Raw genomic sequence first — 16737 nt, 5'->3', positions numbered from 1 at the left:
TAGTGAGGCCATGAAATCTATCGGAATTGCAGAAGAGGAGGTGCTTGCTGTCTTAATGCAAATTAGGGTGGATAACCCTAGGACCTGACATTGTGTCACCTTGGACATAGTGGGGGGCTAGTACAGAAATTACAGGGGCGTTGAAGGATGGGAGGATAGCTAATGGTATTCCATTGTTTAAGAAAAACAGAATAAAATGACAATTGCAGGCCTGACTTCAGTCGTGGGTAAGTTATTGGAAGGTATTTTAAGGGACAGATTATATAAGTATATGGATAGAGGAGGTCTGCAGAGATAGGGATAGTCAATGTGGCTTTATGTCCTGTTTGGCGGGCTGGTCCAGAAGGTTTAGACGCTTGAAATTCAAGATTAAGTATCCGACATTGGCCTAGTTGAGAAACTAGATTGTTGGTAGTAGATACGAGGAAATCTGCAGATGCTGAAAATTCAAACAATAACACACACAAAATGCTGGTGGAACACAGCAGGCCAGGCAGCATCTATAGGGAGAAGCGCTGTCGACGTTTCGGGCCAAGAGTCTCTCTGATTGGAGGTCTGTGACTAGTGTTGTGTTACTGGGTTCACTGCTTAGGTTTGTTGTTTATCATCTACATTAATAATAAGGTGATAATGTGGTAAATTAGATCAGTGAATTTGTGGATGACTCCGAGATTGGGGCCGTAGTGGGCAGGAAGAAAGGCTATCACAGCTTGCAGCGTGATCTTGACCAGCTGGGAAAATGGACTGAATAATGATAGATGGGGTTTAATACAGATTAGTGTGAGATGTTGCACTTTGGGAGGAGAAGTGAATGGAAGGGCTCTGACTTGTGTCACTGAACAAAGGATCTGGGAGTACAAATCGATAATTCATTGAAAATGGCATTACAGGTGGATTGCATTGTAAAGAGAGCTTTTAGCACATTGGCATTGAATTTAGGAGTTTGGGTGTTATTGTTGAATTTGTTTAAGACATTGCTTAGGCTGAGTTTAGTGTATTGTTCTGGTCACCTACCTACAGGAAAGTTATCAATAAGCTTGAAAGAGTGCAGTGAATATTTATAAGGATGCTGTCAGAACTTGACCTGAATTAGGGAAAAATTGAATGTGTTGGGATTTTATTCCCAGGAGCATGCAGAAGATTGAGGGGAGATTTTGTAGAGGCATTTAAAATTATGAGCTATATAAATAGGGTGAATGCATTTGGGCCTTTTCCCCACATTAGGTGGGGTGAAAGCTAGAAGTATTAGATTAAGAGAGAAGAGTGAAATAATTAAGGGGAACCTGAGAGATGATCTAGAGGGTGGTGAGAGTATGGAATGAGCTGACATTGGAGCTAGTGGATGAGGGTTCAGTTGTGATATTTAAGAGAAGTTTGGATAGGATAGGTTTACAGGGAATTGGTCTGAGTGCAGGTAAATGGGCATAGGGATGAGATCAGGTTGCGATGCATTCAGTCGGCTGAAGGTCCTGTATCTCTATTGTAGTATTCCAATGACGGTATTGGATTTGAAACCATTAGCTTACAATGCCAAAGCAGAATTTAATTTTTATCTGTTTCAAATATGAACAGATGGTTACCGCCAACCATAGCCAGCATTTACTTATTTCCTGTCAGCTAATGTTCTAGCTTGTATGATCTCCCTTCAAGAAGCTTGGTTTACTTAGTTCTTGATTAGAAAACTAGTTTTATTTCTACTACCAAAATTTTCAGTGAAAGACATTAAGAAGTAAAACCTATTTTCTACTTCGGATTGCCCTAATAAAACTGACATTGTCTTCATGTTATATAGCTAATCATTTTCTCAATAAAAGTGCCTTGTTTGGTTTTGCATTTTTGTTGAAGCAGTAATTTATTGGTGGATAAAAGCAGTTTCATTCTTCTTGTCCTTAATATATCTTGAAATATCTTAGTGTTTTCAGTCTCAGACATTGCTCCCATCAGTCCTTTCAAGCTGCCTTCCATTTTGGGGTCACAGTCTTCTACGTTGTTAACATTTTCATACATTGGTGAAGAAGAATGAAGTTCTCTGAGTCCTTCCCCTGGCAGGCAGGTTAAAATAACTACCCTGCTATAGCTGTACAATTTGCATATCAGCTCTTACGATTTATATTTTTGACCAAGATCAGGTGATTGACTGGTGCAGTATTTTGGCATATTCCACACAATGTGGTTGGAACTAATCAAACTATTCTCATTCAGTGCTGTTATGTAGAAGAAGGGCATGGAATAAGGGCATTCACAGCTATTAAATTATTGGCCATCTGCTATAACCTAGCTTGCTGGGAGGACCAAGAACCTTAAATATATTATCTTCAAAGCTGGGATTTGTGTTGTGAGGAAAATTGGACAGGCAATGTTGGGATTGTGGAATTTGATCGGTGTTATAGGAAGGAAGAGGTTGGAGGGGAGGAAGATATCAGACAGGTATTGATGAGTTGGACATCTGATTTATCATTGTTGGAAACTGGGGTGAGGGTGGGGACCAGATAATCCTGTGGAAAAGGGATAAAAATTCAGGACTGACATTTTTATTGGCTGTTGGTGCTGAATGTGGTTATTTGTATGGAGTTGGGATTGGAGGTGGAAGTCTCTCTTTTAAAGAGAGCATTGTGAGGGTGAAAATGGAATGGGGGGTATGGTGGGGTTATTACTGAGTAATGTTTAGGAATTATGCTCTAGCCAGAGATGATGATTAGCAATTAATCTTCATCACAGGTTCCTCAGGACAATATAATCAATATTCCTTTGCAATGCTCCAGTCATGCCATTGGATTAGAAATTATTTCTGTGCATGGACTTCAAATGAGGAAATTGCCTCACCAAGTGCATATTTGAATTTTCTGGAATGGAATTGGTCACAATAGTAATCTAGCAAGAAAAGGATTTTTAATTACACAATGCTTAAAAAAAAGAAGCTTTGTAACTGATTTGCTAGGCAAGTCTATGTTATATTTGCAACATGTAACCATTAGCACTTCTAGATGTCTACAATTTTAAGTTGCACGTCGGTGAATTTAAACATTGCCGATTAAAACACATTATTCTAATACTGAACTGAGTTCAAAATTAAATCTAAAATTTAAGATGTGGTTGATCCAAGGTAACAACAAGTTTCTATTCCTGTAAGGTATTTGTAAACTGGGAAGGCTCTGTATATAAAAACATTAATGCAGTGGACTCTGGTTAATTGGGTGACATCAGAACCAGTACATTTTGGCTTAATTAAATGGCTACCCCACTTAGCTGAATTTTCATGGAAATAGATAAAAGGTCTTTTTTAAAAAAAGATAGATTACCATTTAACTGAAGTCCAAATGATCAGAATCAGGTTTATTATCACCAGCATGCAACGTGAAATTTGTCAATTTAGCAGCAGCTGTTCAATGCAATACATAATCTAGCAGAGAAAGGAAAATAAATAAATAAAGTAAATCATAATAATAAATAAACCAGTACATGGATTATGTAGATTGAATAGATCTTTTAAAATGTGCAAAAACAGAAATGCTGTATATTAAAAAAGTGAGGTAGCATCCAAAGCGTCAATGTCCATATAGGAATCAGATGGCAGAGGGGAAGAAGCTGTTCCTTTTCCTACCTGATGATAACAGTGAGAAGCTGGAGGTCCTTAATAATGGACGCTGCCTTTCTGAGACACCGCTCCCTAAAGATGTCCTGGGTACTTTGTAGGCTAGTGCCCACGATGGAGTTGACTAGATTTTCAACCTTCTGCAGCTTCTTTCAGTTCTGCAGAGTAATCTCCATACCAGACAGTGATGCAGCCTGTCAGAATGCTCTCCATGGTACATCTCCAGAAGTTTTTGAGTGTATTTGCTGACATGCCCAATCTTTTCAAACTCCTAATAAAGTATAGCTGCTGTCTTGCCTTCTTTATGACTACATCGATGAGTTGGGACCAGGTTAGATCCTCAGAGATCTTGACACCCAGAAAGTTGAAGCTGCTTACTCTCTCCATTTCTGATTCCTCTATGAGCATTGGTATGTGTTCCTTCGTCTTACCCTTCCTGAAGTCCACAATCAGCTCTTTCGTCTTACTGACGTGAGTGCCAGGTTGTTGCTGTGGCACCACTCCACTGCGGCACATTATCTCACTCCTGTACACCCTCTCATCACCACCTGAGATTCTACCAACAATCATATCATCAGCAAATTTTTAGATAGTATTTGAGCTACACTTTGCCACACAGTCATGTATAGACAGAGAGTAGAGCAGTGGGCTAAGCACACACCCCTGAGGTGCGCCTGGGTTGATCGTCAGCGAGGAGGATGTTATCACCATTCCACAAAGATTGTGGTCTTCCAGTTAGGAAGTTTTTGATCCAATTGCAGAGGGAGGTACAGAAGCCTAGGTTCTGAAACTTCTCAATCAGGATTGTGGGAATGATGGAATTAAATGCTGAGCTTTAGTCGATGAATAGCAGCCTGACGATGTGAGTGCTACCCGGCGATAGTCATTAAGGCAGCCGACATTATTCTTATTTGGCGCTGGTATAATTGTTGCCTTTTTGAAGCAAGTGGGAACTTCTGTCCAAAGCAGTGAGAGGTTGAAAATGTCCTTGAATACTCCTGCTAGTGGGTTGGCACAGATTTTCAGAGCTTTACCAGGTACTCCATCGGGACCTTCTGCCTTGCGAGGGTTCACTCTCTCTAAAGACAGCCTAACATCGGCATCTGAGACAGAGATCACAGGGTCATCAGGTGTAGCAGGGATCTTCACAGCGGTAGTTGTGTTCTACCTTTTGAAGCGTGTATAAAAGGCGTTGAGTTCATCTGGTAGTGAAGCATTGCTGCCATTCATACTATTGGTCTCATACTTATTGATGGAGGAATTCATCTGCTGTGTTCTTTTGATTGACTAAATATACAAAATCAGTGCACACACCTGGATAATCGACTGGCTTCAGACAATACAATCGAATGTTGTATCTTCTAAATCTTCATTGTAACATTCAATATGATTATCAATACCTTCAAATTCTTTGTAATTCCTAACTTGCTGAAGAAGTGAAATTATTTTCACTCCTGGCCACGTCTTGCATCTTCAAGCCTGAATGCTTGAAACCATGGTGAGCAAAACGGTTCCAAATTTTCTCAGTGCTTATTTCTATTTATGACAAAAATCACTGCGTTTTGAACCCAAACACACACAGCTGCTACTAATTTAAAAACTGATTGCTCATATCAAGGTGTAGTGTCTAATGGCCATGCAAGTGCATGTGACTGATGCTAGTCAAAAACTGTTTGACAACTGTCCAGTTAAGCGGCACAGTGTACCAAATAAATGAAGGGAATGTCTGGCAATTTTCATGATTTAGTTTTTGTGCTTTAAGAGTTGTCCAAGTAATGGCTGCCCTGATTAACTGATGACCTAATTAACTGGAATTGTCACGTGGGAGGTTGGCTTATTTGCTGGTCGAAAGCCGCTTCCGTTTTGTTGGTCATTGATTGGCTCGTAAAAGTAGCAGCTGCTCTTTTCCATTTGTTGGTTTGTGCACCATGGCACCAGTTTCCAGTTGTGGACACCCTGGGGATATAAGAATAGTTTATGTGGGAGGCTTGGGTTCTCTCTCTTTTTTTTGTCCCCAAGGTACACTACACAGAACCATTGTGGAAGTATGCTCCAGACATGCATTCTTAGCCAATTATCTGTTAAATATCTAGTTTTGCAGTTGGTGTAACGTGGTGGTGGTGGGGGGGCTTAAATGTTTGGCCGTATCATTTACTGTTTGTAAATGATTGATATGCTTATTTGTAGCTAGAGTTTTCTGTCTCACTGAAGCCGTGAACCTGCTTCCACAACTGTACCTCTGAAAAATTGTTTTTAAAAATATGCTTCTTCACTGTAGTTATTCCAGATAGCTAAGTGACTGCTTTTAGAAACAAATTGATTTTAAGAAGCAAAGGTTTATCCCATGGTTTCTTTACTACAATAAATTTTCATTTCTGTTGTATATGATGACATTTGTTGCCTAAAATTTGAAATGGACATTCTATGCAATTCACTGCAAAGCTTTTATATCTTAGCAACAAAATATGGAAAATAGCAGCTCTTACGTAGCTTTCATGAATAATGGAAAATCAAAGCTGGAGCTTTGGTTACCACAGTTTCTCGGCTGTTCATGACAGATTTTGGAATTGACCAGAGATGCTAATATGAGGGGGCATAATTTTAAGGTGATCAGAGGATGATATGGGGAGATGTCAGAGATAAGTTTTTTAAAATATTTTATTTGTGAGTGTGTGGAACTCACTGCTAAATTTGGTGTTAGAAGTAGATACATTAGGGGCATTTAAGGGACACATGGATAATAGAAAAATGGCGGGCTATGTGGGAGGGAGGGATTGATCTCGAAGTAAGTTAAAAGATTGGCAAAACATCGAGGACTGTATGTTGCTGTAATGTTCTGTGTTCTAAATTGAATTGAACTAATGCTCTCATGCTTTTTATAACCAATTAATTCATCCTGGCCTTTTTGATTAGGTTGTACCAGTAATGTTACAGCTTAATTTGTAGCATTAGTAAACATCATGAGATCGTGGAAGAGGAAGCCACCTTATAGATAGAATTTTATGATTATGCATCGTTTTGTTTAACTTGTCATAGATAGTCCAGGAATCAGAGGTAAATGGAAGGGCAGGGATCACTGCTGCCTTGACGATCAGGAGTTTCAAGCTAGGTTTGCGGTCTCAATCTTCAAATCTTCAAGCACCCTTTTCCTCAGTTAACTAATGGCAGTAGTGGTGCATTGAAGGCAGAGGTGAATTTCCTCATTAATGTCTGCTTTCACCCAGGGGTGGATGTTCAGATGTAGAGTCTTATCCAAATCTTCTAGTGTCTCACTGTGAAGCTCTATTGTTGGAAGCATGTCATGTGGTAGGGGGCACAGTGTTGGAGCAATGGTATAGGCATGTTTCATTGTCTCATTGAGGTTAGTACTGTAGAAGACACAGGCTAACTTACATCTTGCATGCCCTCATGAAGCAAGTGTATGATGTAGACAAGTTTCTCTGTGTGGCTTAATTTGAGGAGACTACTTCACAAACCTTTTGATTAACAGAATCAAAGCATTTGGTTAGTTTAAGAAGAAACTTGTATAGGAGCTGGTGCTTTTCCCTGCAGTATTTCTGGAGGTATTGCAGTGTGTATCTGAGTGGAGAGAATTCGCACATCAAATTCTCTCTTTGGCCTTTGGGATAAGAGTTGAGGAGGACCCTGACGATTACTTTGACTGTGCAGGACAATTCAAGAGAAACTCCGACACTCTGTGATTAGCACAGTCATACTTCGTCACTTAGAAATGTTCAGAAATCAGAGCAGGCAACTCAAGACACTGAAAAGATAGTTCCTCTTCAGATTCCCTGGTAGGACAAGCAGAGTTCTTGAAACAGTCAGAGAAAAAAAATCCAAGAATATACTGAAGTTTACCTATGTTTGCTAATCAACAAATGCTATGGGGAAGTAACTTCACACTACAAAAATATCTTTGTGTAACTATTTTCAATAAAAGAAACAGACAGACAGACATACTTTATTGATCCCGAGGGAAATTAGGTTTTGTTACAGCCGCACCAACCAAGAATAGTGAAGAAATATAGCAATATAAAACCATAAATAATTAAATAATACTAAGTTAATCATGCCAAGTGGAAATAAGTCCTGGACCAGCCTGTTGGCTCAGGGTGTCTGACACTCCGAGGGAGGAGTTGTAAAGTTTGATGGCCATAGGTAGGAATGACTTCCTATGTCGCTCAGTGTTACATCTCAGTGGAATGAGTCTCTGACTGAATGTACTCCTGTGCCTAACCAGTACATTATGGAGTGGATGGGAGTCATTGTCCAAGATGGCATGCAACTTGAACAGCATCCTATTTTCAGACACCACTGTCAGAGAGTCCAGTTCCACTCCCACAACGTCACTGGCCTTACGAATGAGTTTGTTGATTCTGTTGGTGTCTGCTACCCTCAGCCTGCTGCCCCAGCACACAACAGCAAACGTGATAGCACTGGCCACCACAGACTCCTAGAACATCCTCAGCATCATCCGGCAGATGATAAAGGACCTCAGTCTCCTCAGGAAATAGAGACAGCGCTGACCCTTCTTGTAGACAGCCTCAGTGTTCTTTGACCAGTCCAGTTTATTGTCCATTTGTATCCCCAGGTATTTGTAATCCTCCACTATGTCCACACTGACCCCTTGGATGGAAACAGGGGTCACCGGTGCCTTAGCCCTCCTCAGGTCCACCACCAGCTCCTTAGTCTTTTTCACATTAAGTTGCAGATGATTCTGCTCGCACCATGTGACAAAGTTTCCCACCGTAGCCCTGTACTCAGCCTCATGTCCCTTGCTGATGCATCCAACTATGGCAGAGTCATCAGAAAACTTCTGAAGATGGCAAGACTAATGTGAGCAGTTACCCTTGACATACAATGACATTGCCATTGCCAAGTTTCCTGCCACGAATACTGTGACTACAAGATCAGGTCAGGGCAGGTGATTTGGTTCCTACTGCCCCATGCCTTTTTCCCATCTCTTATGCACAAATCAGAAACATGAATGAATGCCCGCCACTTGATGGAAGGAATGCAACTTCAACAACTGTCAAGAAGCTCAACACCATCAGTGAAGGCAGGCATTCATGATGAAATTTACTCTTGTGTTCAGTATGCTGACAGAGCCTTTGGTAAGCTGAAACAAAAGTTGTTTCAAGATCAAGATCTCAAAAGTGTTTTTGAACAAGGTAGTCAGCTTTGCATTCTGCATAGCCCAGATACAGTGCCTTCTCATAAGAAATTCAAGTGGACAATTCAGGAATGCCATCTTTCTGTACTTCATGAGTTCTGACAAAGGATTTCTAGATACTTTTCTTTCTCTCATGGCCCACTTTCCTCTTCGATCAAATTCCTTCTTTAGCCCTTTACCTTCTCCACCTATCACCTTCAAGTTACTCATTTCACCACCACCCACTTACCTTCCCCCATATCTATATTTACTTATCACCTTCTAACTTGTACTTCCTCCCTTTCCCTGACCACAGTATTCTTCCCTCTTTCTTTCCAGTCCTGATGATGGATCTCGGCCTGAAACATTTCCTATTTACTCCTTTCCATAAATACTGCCTGACTTGCTGAATTCCTCCAGCAGTTTGTGCATTCCATCAATTTCTGATGGAAGAATTCTCTCTTTCTAACTCAGCTCAGAACAGCATAATACATGTTGACTGTGCTTTTCAGCATGATGAGTTGAACTTGAAGCCAGTGATTGAGTTATTGATCTTGATTTAGTAACTCAGTCGCCTGAACTCAGACTGTTGCAGTACGCCCTGTGAAATTATCGGATGCAAAGAATACCAACTTAGGGAAAACAGCTTGTGTTTGCTGTGGCAAGTCATTGTTTCTCAGAGTAAATAAAACGTAACCATTTGAATTTAGTGTAACCATGGTAAATAGTGGTTTGTTTGGTATCCCATGATATTAAGACATGGAGAAGCAGCAATCTAGGGCTGATGAACAAATTGTCAGGTGCATTTGTAATTTTGAAAAAAAACAATCAGATTTGAAGGACAAATCTAATTTAAAATTTCCTTGTGCAAATATAGTCATCAAGATTTTAAAGAAAGTGACTATAACTGCTTGGTATGCTGGATTTGAGCATTAAGCTCTTAATTGAAACTGTAAATTTCAGGTAGAAGAAATGAGCCCGTGCTCTGAGTTTTATGAAACTGAAGCAAATGGATTTAAAATTAATTCCAAGCAGTTATACACGAAGTAACACAAAAATCAGTTTTTTTGTTTAGTTTATATTACATATGTGCTACTACATAGATGTAATCAAGATGTGAGTAATTTACCTAACCTATTTTCAGTTGTCTTTTTACTCTAAGATGAAAACTTATCAGATGATCGTTTAGGAACTCTGATAATTATAATATTTGTTTTCCATATGTGTTGCATGCCATCTTAATTCATTGTAGAAATGTTTAAGATTACGGAAAATCAAGTCTTCCTTGGTTCTCCATTATTTAAGTATTTTGAAAATTGTACCAATTTTCTCAAATTTTATAGCTGTTTCAGAATTCTTCATGACCTCTTATGCAGTTAATAAATATTATTATTTTACAGGTTGTAGAAAATGTTCTAAAAGTGAACCCTATATTAGGGCCTCAGATGTTTCAGCCACTTCTTCCAACGGTCATTAAAGGAATCTTGGATGGAGAGGTAGGAATTTAGAAATCTAATGCGTGAATGACACATGCATTAGGTGCTGTGCAGTTTCATATTAACATAGTGTTAAGCAAATCATTTGTAAGTCTAGCACATATATCTCAAGTTTAAAAGTGAAACCCAAGAAGGAGATTATAACAATGAACAGAATCAGCTGGCAGTTCTTTCCAAGTGAGAGCATACACAGGCAATTTTCATTTCACAGTCTGTGGTAACTTGTAGTAGCCACTGAAGCTGCATGCATGTTTTCGTGAAGTGGGAGGAAATAAGATCACCTGGGAGAGAAGCAATGCTATGTACAATCTGAACTGCTTCTAATGGTCAGGATTAAATCTTTGTCACTGGAGCTGTGAAAGAGCAGTACTAATTTTTGTGCCACCTGGTGCTGTAATATGTACCATAAGCTGCTGGAGTGATCACTGTCTCATCTGTTCTGTTATCTCCACCAAACAACACAATAGAATAGTAGTTAGTGTAATGCCACTACAGCACCAGTGACCTGGGTTCAATTCTGCCACTATCTGTAAGGAGTTTGCACATTGTCCCCATGATTGTGTGGGTTTCTTGGTGCTCAGGTTTCGTCCAGTATCCCGAAGACATATGGGATAGTAAGTTAATTGGTCTCATGCATATAATTCGGCAGTATTGGCTTGTTGGCCTGGAAGGGCCTGTTACTCTGCTGTATCTCCAAATAAAATAAACTGACCCCACAACAGAATCAACAGAAACATTCTGGCAAGGAAGATGAGTGTTTAATCTCCCCAGGATCCCCCATAGGGAGCTCTTATCAGGCAGCCTGTAGACTCCCTGCCACATGAACCACAGGATTTTCACAGTATGCTGTCTTCTGTGGACTCCACCTTAATTGGCACTGGTGAATATACTTGGCTTCTGTACCAAGAAGAACCAGGATAGAACCATAGAACATTACAGCTCAGAAACAGGCCTTTTGGCCCTTCTTGGCTGTGCCGAACCACTTTTCTGCCTTGTCCCACTGACCTGCACCTGGCCCATATCCCTCCATACACCTCTCATCCATGTACCTGTCCAAGCTTTTCTTAAATGGCCAATGTACCAAAAGCTCTCTTTACTACCCTATGTACCTGTGACACCATCTTTAGGGAATTTTGTATCTATTCCTAGATTCCTCTGTTCTCCTGCACTCCTCAGTGTCCTACCATTTACCTTGTATGTTCTACCTTGGTTTTAATGAGAAAGTCCATGAGCTAATTAATCAGAAATACAAGATTTAACCGGATTGAATCTCTACAGTTTGCCATGGGTAAAGAAACAATTGCAGTAGATTCTGTAAGTAGATGTCCAGCAGAAAACCCATGACCTAACTTAAGAACATATGTTGGGTGGAAGTAACATAGGAAGCCCAACAACTTACTGATAAACATCAATGTACACAGTCAAGACTGGTTAGGCCCAACCATTCTGAGAGCCAAGAATAGTTGTGAACTTATGAAGCACAGAGAGGCAGCTGCTGAAAGGAACACTTCAAAGACCTCACCCATAACTCTGACCCTGACATGGACATCCGGCTCCTGGACTGTTTTCGCACTCCCATCGGGAGAAGGCAACGTAGGATGTCAGGACCACCAGAGTCAAAAACAGTTACTTTCCCCAAGCAGTAAGGCTAATCAACACCTTCACACCTCCAACCATCACTTCTTTATTATTTTCTGTATAGACACTCCTCTGCGTGGCATCACTTTATGAACATACAATCAATGTATATAAGCTATCTTAAGTATTTATATTTGTTATTTTTATAATAATAATAATAGTTATCATTGTTATTGTGCTCTGTGTTTATTTTGTGCTGTGCCAAATCGAAGTAGCAATTACTTCGTTCTCCTTTACACTTGTATAAAGGAAATGTCATTAAACCATCTTGAATTTTAACACACTAACATAGTAGCCTAATTGCAATAGCCGTTCTGCCACTACAGAACAAGTAAACTGCAAGATCATATCCCAGCTAAATAAAAGACAACATTGGGAACAGGTGATAGCCTGCTGTAGTTCTAAAACTCAGTGACTTAGACCATTAGCCACAAGTCTGCAATTTCATTGTTCATTCTGGGAAATGGAGAATATACCAGAGAACCAGAAGAATGCTGTAATTGTAACCCTCTCCAATAAATCAGATAAAACTAACCGTTGTAACTACGAATAAGTTCTCTTCCCCCCCCCCCCCCCACCACCACCACCACTGTCTCTCACAGGGAAGGACGTTGTTTCTGTCTTCCCCAATCCATTCCAAGTAGTTCAAATTCTGTTTCCCAACTAACATTATGGATTAAATCTGTCAAGAGGCATCATCAACATGCAGTCAAAGAGCATTTTCACCATATTGCTCATTTCACTTGTTGGTTGTTGGGTGTATTTAAGGCTGAGCTTGATAGGTTCTTTATTAGACTTGGAGTTGAAGGTTATGGAGTGGGGCTGAGGAGGGGTAAAAAGGATCTGCCATTATTGAATGGCAGAGCAGACTCGATGGGTCATATGGCCTAATTTCTGGTTCTAGGTCTTGTGGTGTTATAGTCTTAAGCAGCAATGCCATCCTGTGGTCAATCCCTTCATGGATATGTCAACCTCTTTGTAACCTTTGGCTTGTACACTTGTATGCTTCAGCTGGTCAGTCCTTCCCTGACAACCCCTTCCATCCCCAGTGTTGCAAACCCCAGCAATGTCTACAATTACCTATGTTCTTTCACTCCTAATGTTTCCAAACCCAATTCCAGCCTCAGATTTATTGTTGATATTTCAGTGCTTGCCAACACAAGAAATCAAATGCGATTTATCCTGTTCACCACATACCACAGCTGAGGGCTTTGGAGGAATGCACTGTATTTACTAAATCTCACTGTACAAAATGTCTGATCTTGTGGACAGTGATGACTTGACATTCGTCAAGCACTTTCAAGAACCAAGGTCACCCTGACCTTAGTCACCTAGTTGCAGTACACTGACACACACAAAATGCTGGTGGAAAACAGCAGGCCAGGCAGCACCTATAAGGAGAAGCACTGTTGACGTTTTGGGCCAAGACCCTTTGTCAGGACTAACTGAAAGGAAAGATAAATTTTCTCTGCACCAATCCTACCTTATAGATATACTTCCTGTAGGTAGGCAATGAGAGCTGAATCCAATACTCTAAATTAGGTCCCACCAATGTCTTGTACAACTTGACATAGCATGCCAACTCCTGTACTTAATACTTCTATTTATGAAGTTCTCTTTATCACCCTATCTACCTGTGATTTTCAAGGAATTATGGCTCTGTGTTTTCAGGTTCCTTTGTTCTACCTCACTCCGTATTACCCTACCGTTCACTATGTAAGTTCTACCTGGTTCATCCTCCCAAAATTCAACACCTTGCACGTCTTCATTAAATTCTATCTGCCATTTTTTCAGATCTGTCTGGGAGAGAAATAGAAATAGATGAATGAAAACAATGAAGAGAGGGAAAAGAAGCAGGGCTTCTGTCATCCTCTAAGCTAGCACTACCTTAATGTAGATAGTCTCTTAATGAAGTGCCTACAGCAGTAACTCTTTTCCTTTCTCCAGTGATGCTAAGGATTTCCAGCAGTTTCTATTTTGAGTTTCCAATGTCAAATTTGTGAGTGAGATTGCCTAATAGGGTATTTATTGCCTTTAATTAGCCTAGCTATTGAGAAACTAAATGACCAATCCTGATATTTTGTATCATTAAATTATTTATAAAGTGGTTGCACTGTATTTGAGCAAGTAAACTAGCATTTTGTATGAAGGCATTTGGGTTATCTTGTAATTAAACGGGTTATGATGCTGAAAATAAAAATTATTTCCCTGGTCTATTCAGATGGTTAGTTGCTATTTTTTAAAATTTCTCCAACATAAGAAAGGAGAACTAAAGGATTAACAAAGGAAGCCTTCAAAACATTTATTTTTGATGCAATAAATTGGCACATAAAGGAGCCAGCCACATTGAACAGAATTTGTATTTTCATGTACTTCAGAGATATCCAGTGATAATGTCTACATACCTGGGCATCACAGGGCGAGTGCTATTGCAAAATACAGTCTTCTTCTCTTCCCTCCTCAACCAGATTGCATTAGAGCTTAATCGTGAGGTAAGTGCTGACAAGTCTATTTCGGACCCAACAGTATGATGCAAGTCACAACCACAGGTTTAGAAATTGCATAGGATCGTAAAAGTAGTATAGCAAAGATGAGCAATGTATCTCTATCTATTTTAGCCATAATAGGTAATAAAATCTCAGATAGATTAAAAAGGAACAAATATTCCTTTACTGAATATATTGATGTACTTTATAAATGTATTTTTATAGGTTTGATCTTTTTATGCATTTTTTTAGTCTCCTGTGAATTTTTTGCTGAAGCTTTGTATATAAAAAGTTTCAGAAATACTGTATTATTTGACTTTGATACCAGAAACAATACGATATACTTGACAGTAAAAATTCTGGCATACTTCACTGTTTACATTTGAACTTCAAAATAGAATTACAAACGGTTCTTTCTCATTTTATGTTGAAGTAGTTTGAGGCCTATGAATTTTCCATTATCACTATTAAGTTACAGATTTTATATTTTGTCTTTGGAATCACAATTAGGTGGCTGCAACTTTGTGTTTTTTTAAACACCATCATTATCCCTGATTATGTATGTTCTTAACTACTGAATAAACAGTTTAAGGTACTCAAGTAGCTTTTCTGAAAAGTGTGCTGGCAAGTTTGTCATGTAACAATCATTCCCACAATACAGTACATTTTGTATAAAAGCATGAGGCACAATTGGATCAAAAATGATATAAAATCAAATGCTGTTGAAATGATGTTTTAATTTAGGAGATAGCAATTTATTCTTGAACCACTGAGGTATTCTTTAAACTGCAAAGTATTGGGAATGGTGAAATGTAGGATTGTCAGAAATAAAATCCAAGAAATTATTTGGCAATGATTTCTTATTAAAAATAATATGTGTAATTAAAGAATGCATTTCAAAAGTAAGTAAATACTGCATTCAGTAATCATGTAAAGTACAGCAGAACTGGTGCATTGTGGGAGAAATTTGTCAAGGAACTGGAATTTCAAATGTATTAAAATTTATCTAAGGTTATTTTCTTATGAGCACATTTCATTGTAATTTTAGTTGTTTACAAACATTAGACTTTGGAAAATTTGAGTAATGATTTTCACAGGAACATTGTACTGTTCTAATTGAACTTTTGGGTCAATTCTGGTAACTGTTTTCGTCAGTTTAAGATAAGTTATCTGCTTTTTTTGCAATTGAATTGTCATAAACACAACTTTTTAGCTTTTTGGTCTCCTTCTCATTTCAATGTTTATTCAGATTATAATTATGATTGAACATTACATCATAATATATTTATTATTGTGACTGCACAATTAAGATCTGAATTTTAAAATGTATCTCTCCATTGTCAAACTATTTAACTTAATTTGAACTTTTAAGTCCATTGAATTTACCTTCTATATAGATGGATCAGCTTCTTGGCAGTTTAATTGAGATGTGGGTTGAGCGAATGGATAACATCACACAACCAGAGAGGCGCAAGCTTTCTGCCTTGGCATTACTTTCGCTCTTGCCGTCAGAAAACAGGCAAGTCAGTTCTACTTTTCATACAGCACAAAGCTGTCTGTATATATTCTTCACTGATCTGATTAAAGTTGGTATTTATTTGAGATATCCATTGAAAGTGCCTAATATGATTACTGACTGCTTCACATTGGAAGTTAGTTTAGGCTTTGTCAGTGATTTTAGGTGTGTTGTTAATGTATTGTTTTGATTCTATGATTGTTTTCACTTTGCATGCTCGACTTTTGGAAAACATGCAGACAATAATATTACTAGCTTCAAATTGTGTATTTTGACTTTTGAGGGTACTTAAGCACAATTTATAGAAAAGATGAGAATAGCTCACATGTTAGATGAGATACATGAATGGCTTTAGTTCAATTTGTAATCCTCTAATGATAAAATGGAATTACATGTTTAGTCATTTGAAGGTAAATGGGTTGTTCATGAAGAGTTTCTCTATGGATGAGAGATGGTGAAGTGCACATTGATTCCAATACTATGAGGCTAAGGAAAAATAATTGGAAAGCAGCCAATATTCAAATAAGGAGGAAGGCAAAAAGTGGGCAGCTATGGGCCTGTTATTTCTTACCAGAAAACATTGAGATCAATTAAGGAAGTTACAACAGTACTTTTAGAAATCCATAATCTAATTAAGCAGTGTCAGCATAGTTCTGTGCTGGGGAAATTGTGTATGGCAAACTTCTTAGGATTTTCTTGCAGAGCTCTTGACCAGGATTGATGTGATGTAGGAGTGGAACTGTGGAACTTTGAAACTGTGTCCAAATTGGTGATAGTCTTCTAAAAAAGACATCCTCTGGTGTGCCATAGTAACCTTGAGCGGAGGTTATCATTGATTAGTGGATTAGTAGCTATAA

General features: G+C 38.8%; 1 protein-coding gene across 2 annotated transcripts in view; it reads left to right on the top strand.

Annotated features, from left to right (window-relative positions):
- ipo11 (importin 11) overlaps nucleotides 1–16737 on the top strand; it is a 414929-nt gene that overhangs the window by 205333 nt on the left and 192859 nt on the right. For both annotated transcript variants that reach the window (XM_059989330.1, XM_059989331.1), the window contains exons 26-28: nucleotides 10145–10240; nucleotides 14257–14370; nucleotides 15762–15883. In XM_059989330.1, coding sequence (XP_059845313.1) covers nucleotides 10145–10240; nucleotides 14257–14370; nucleotides 15762–15883 — 332 coding nt within the window. The remainder of the gene's footprint in view (nucleotides 1–10144; nucleotides 10241–14256; nucleotides 14371–15761; nucleotides 15884–16737) is intronic.

Source organism: Hypanus sabinus, chromosome 14 (assembly GCF_030144855.1).
Source record: "Hypanus sabinus isolate sHypSab1 chromosome 14, sHypSab1.hap1, whole genome shotgun sequence".
Classification (NCBI taxonomy): Eukaryota; Metazoa; Chordata; class Chondrichthyes; order Myliobatiformes; family Dasyatidae; genus Hypanus; species Hypanus sabinus.
The sequence above is the reverse complement of the archived record's forward strand: the minus strand, read 5'-3'. Positions and strand labels throughout refer to the sequence as shown.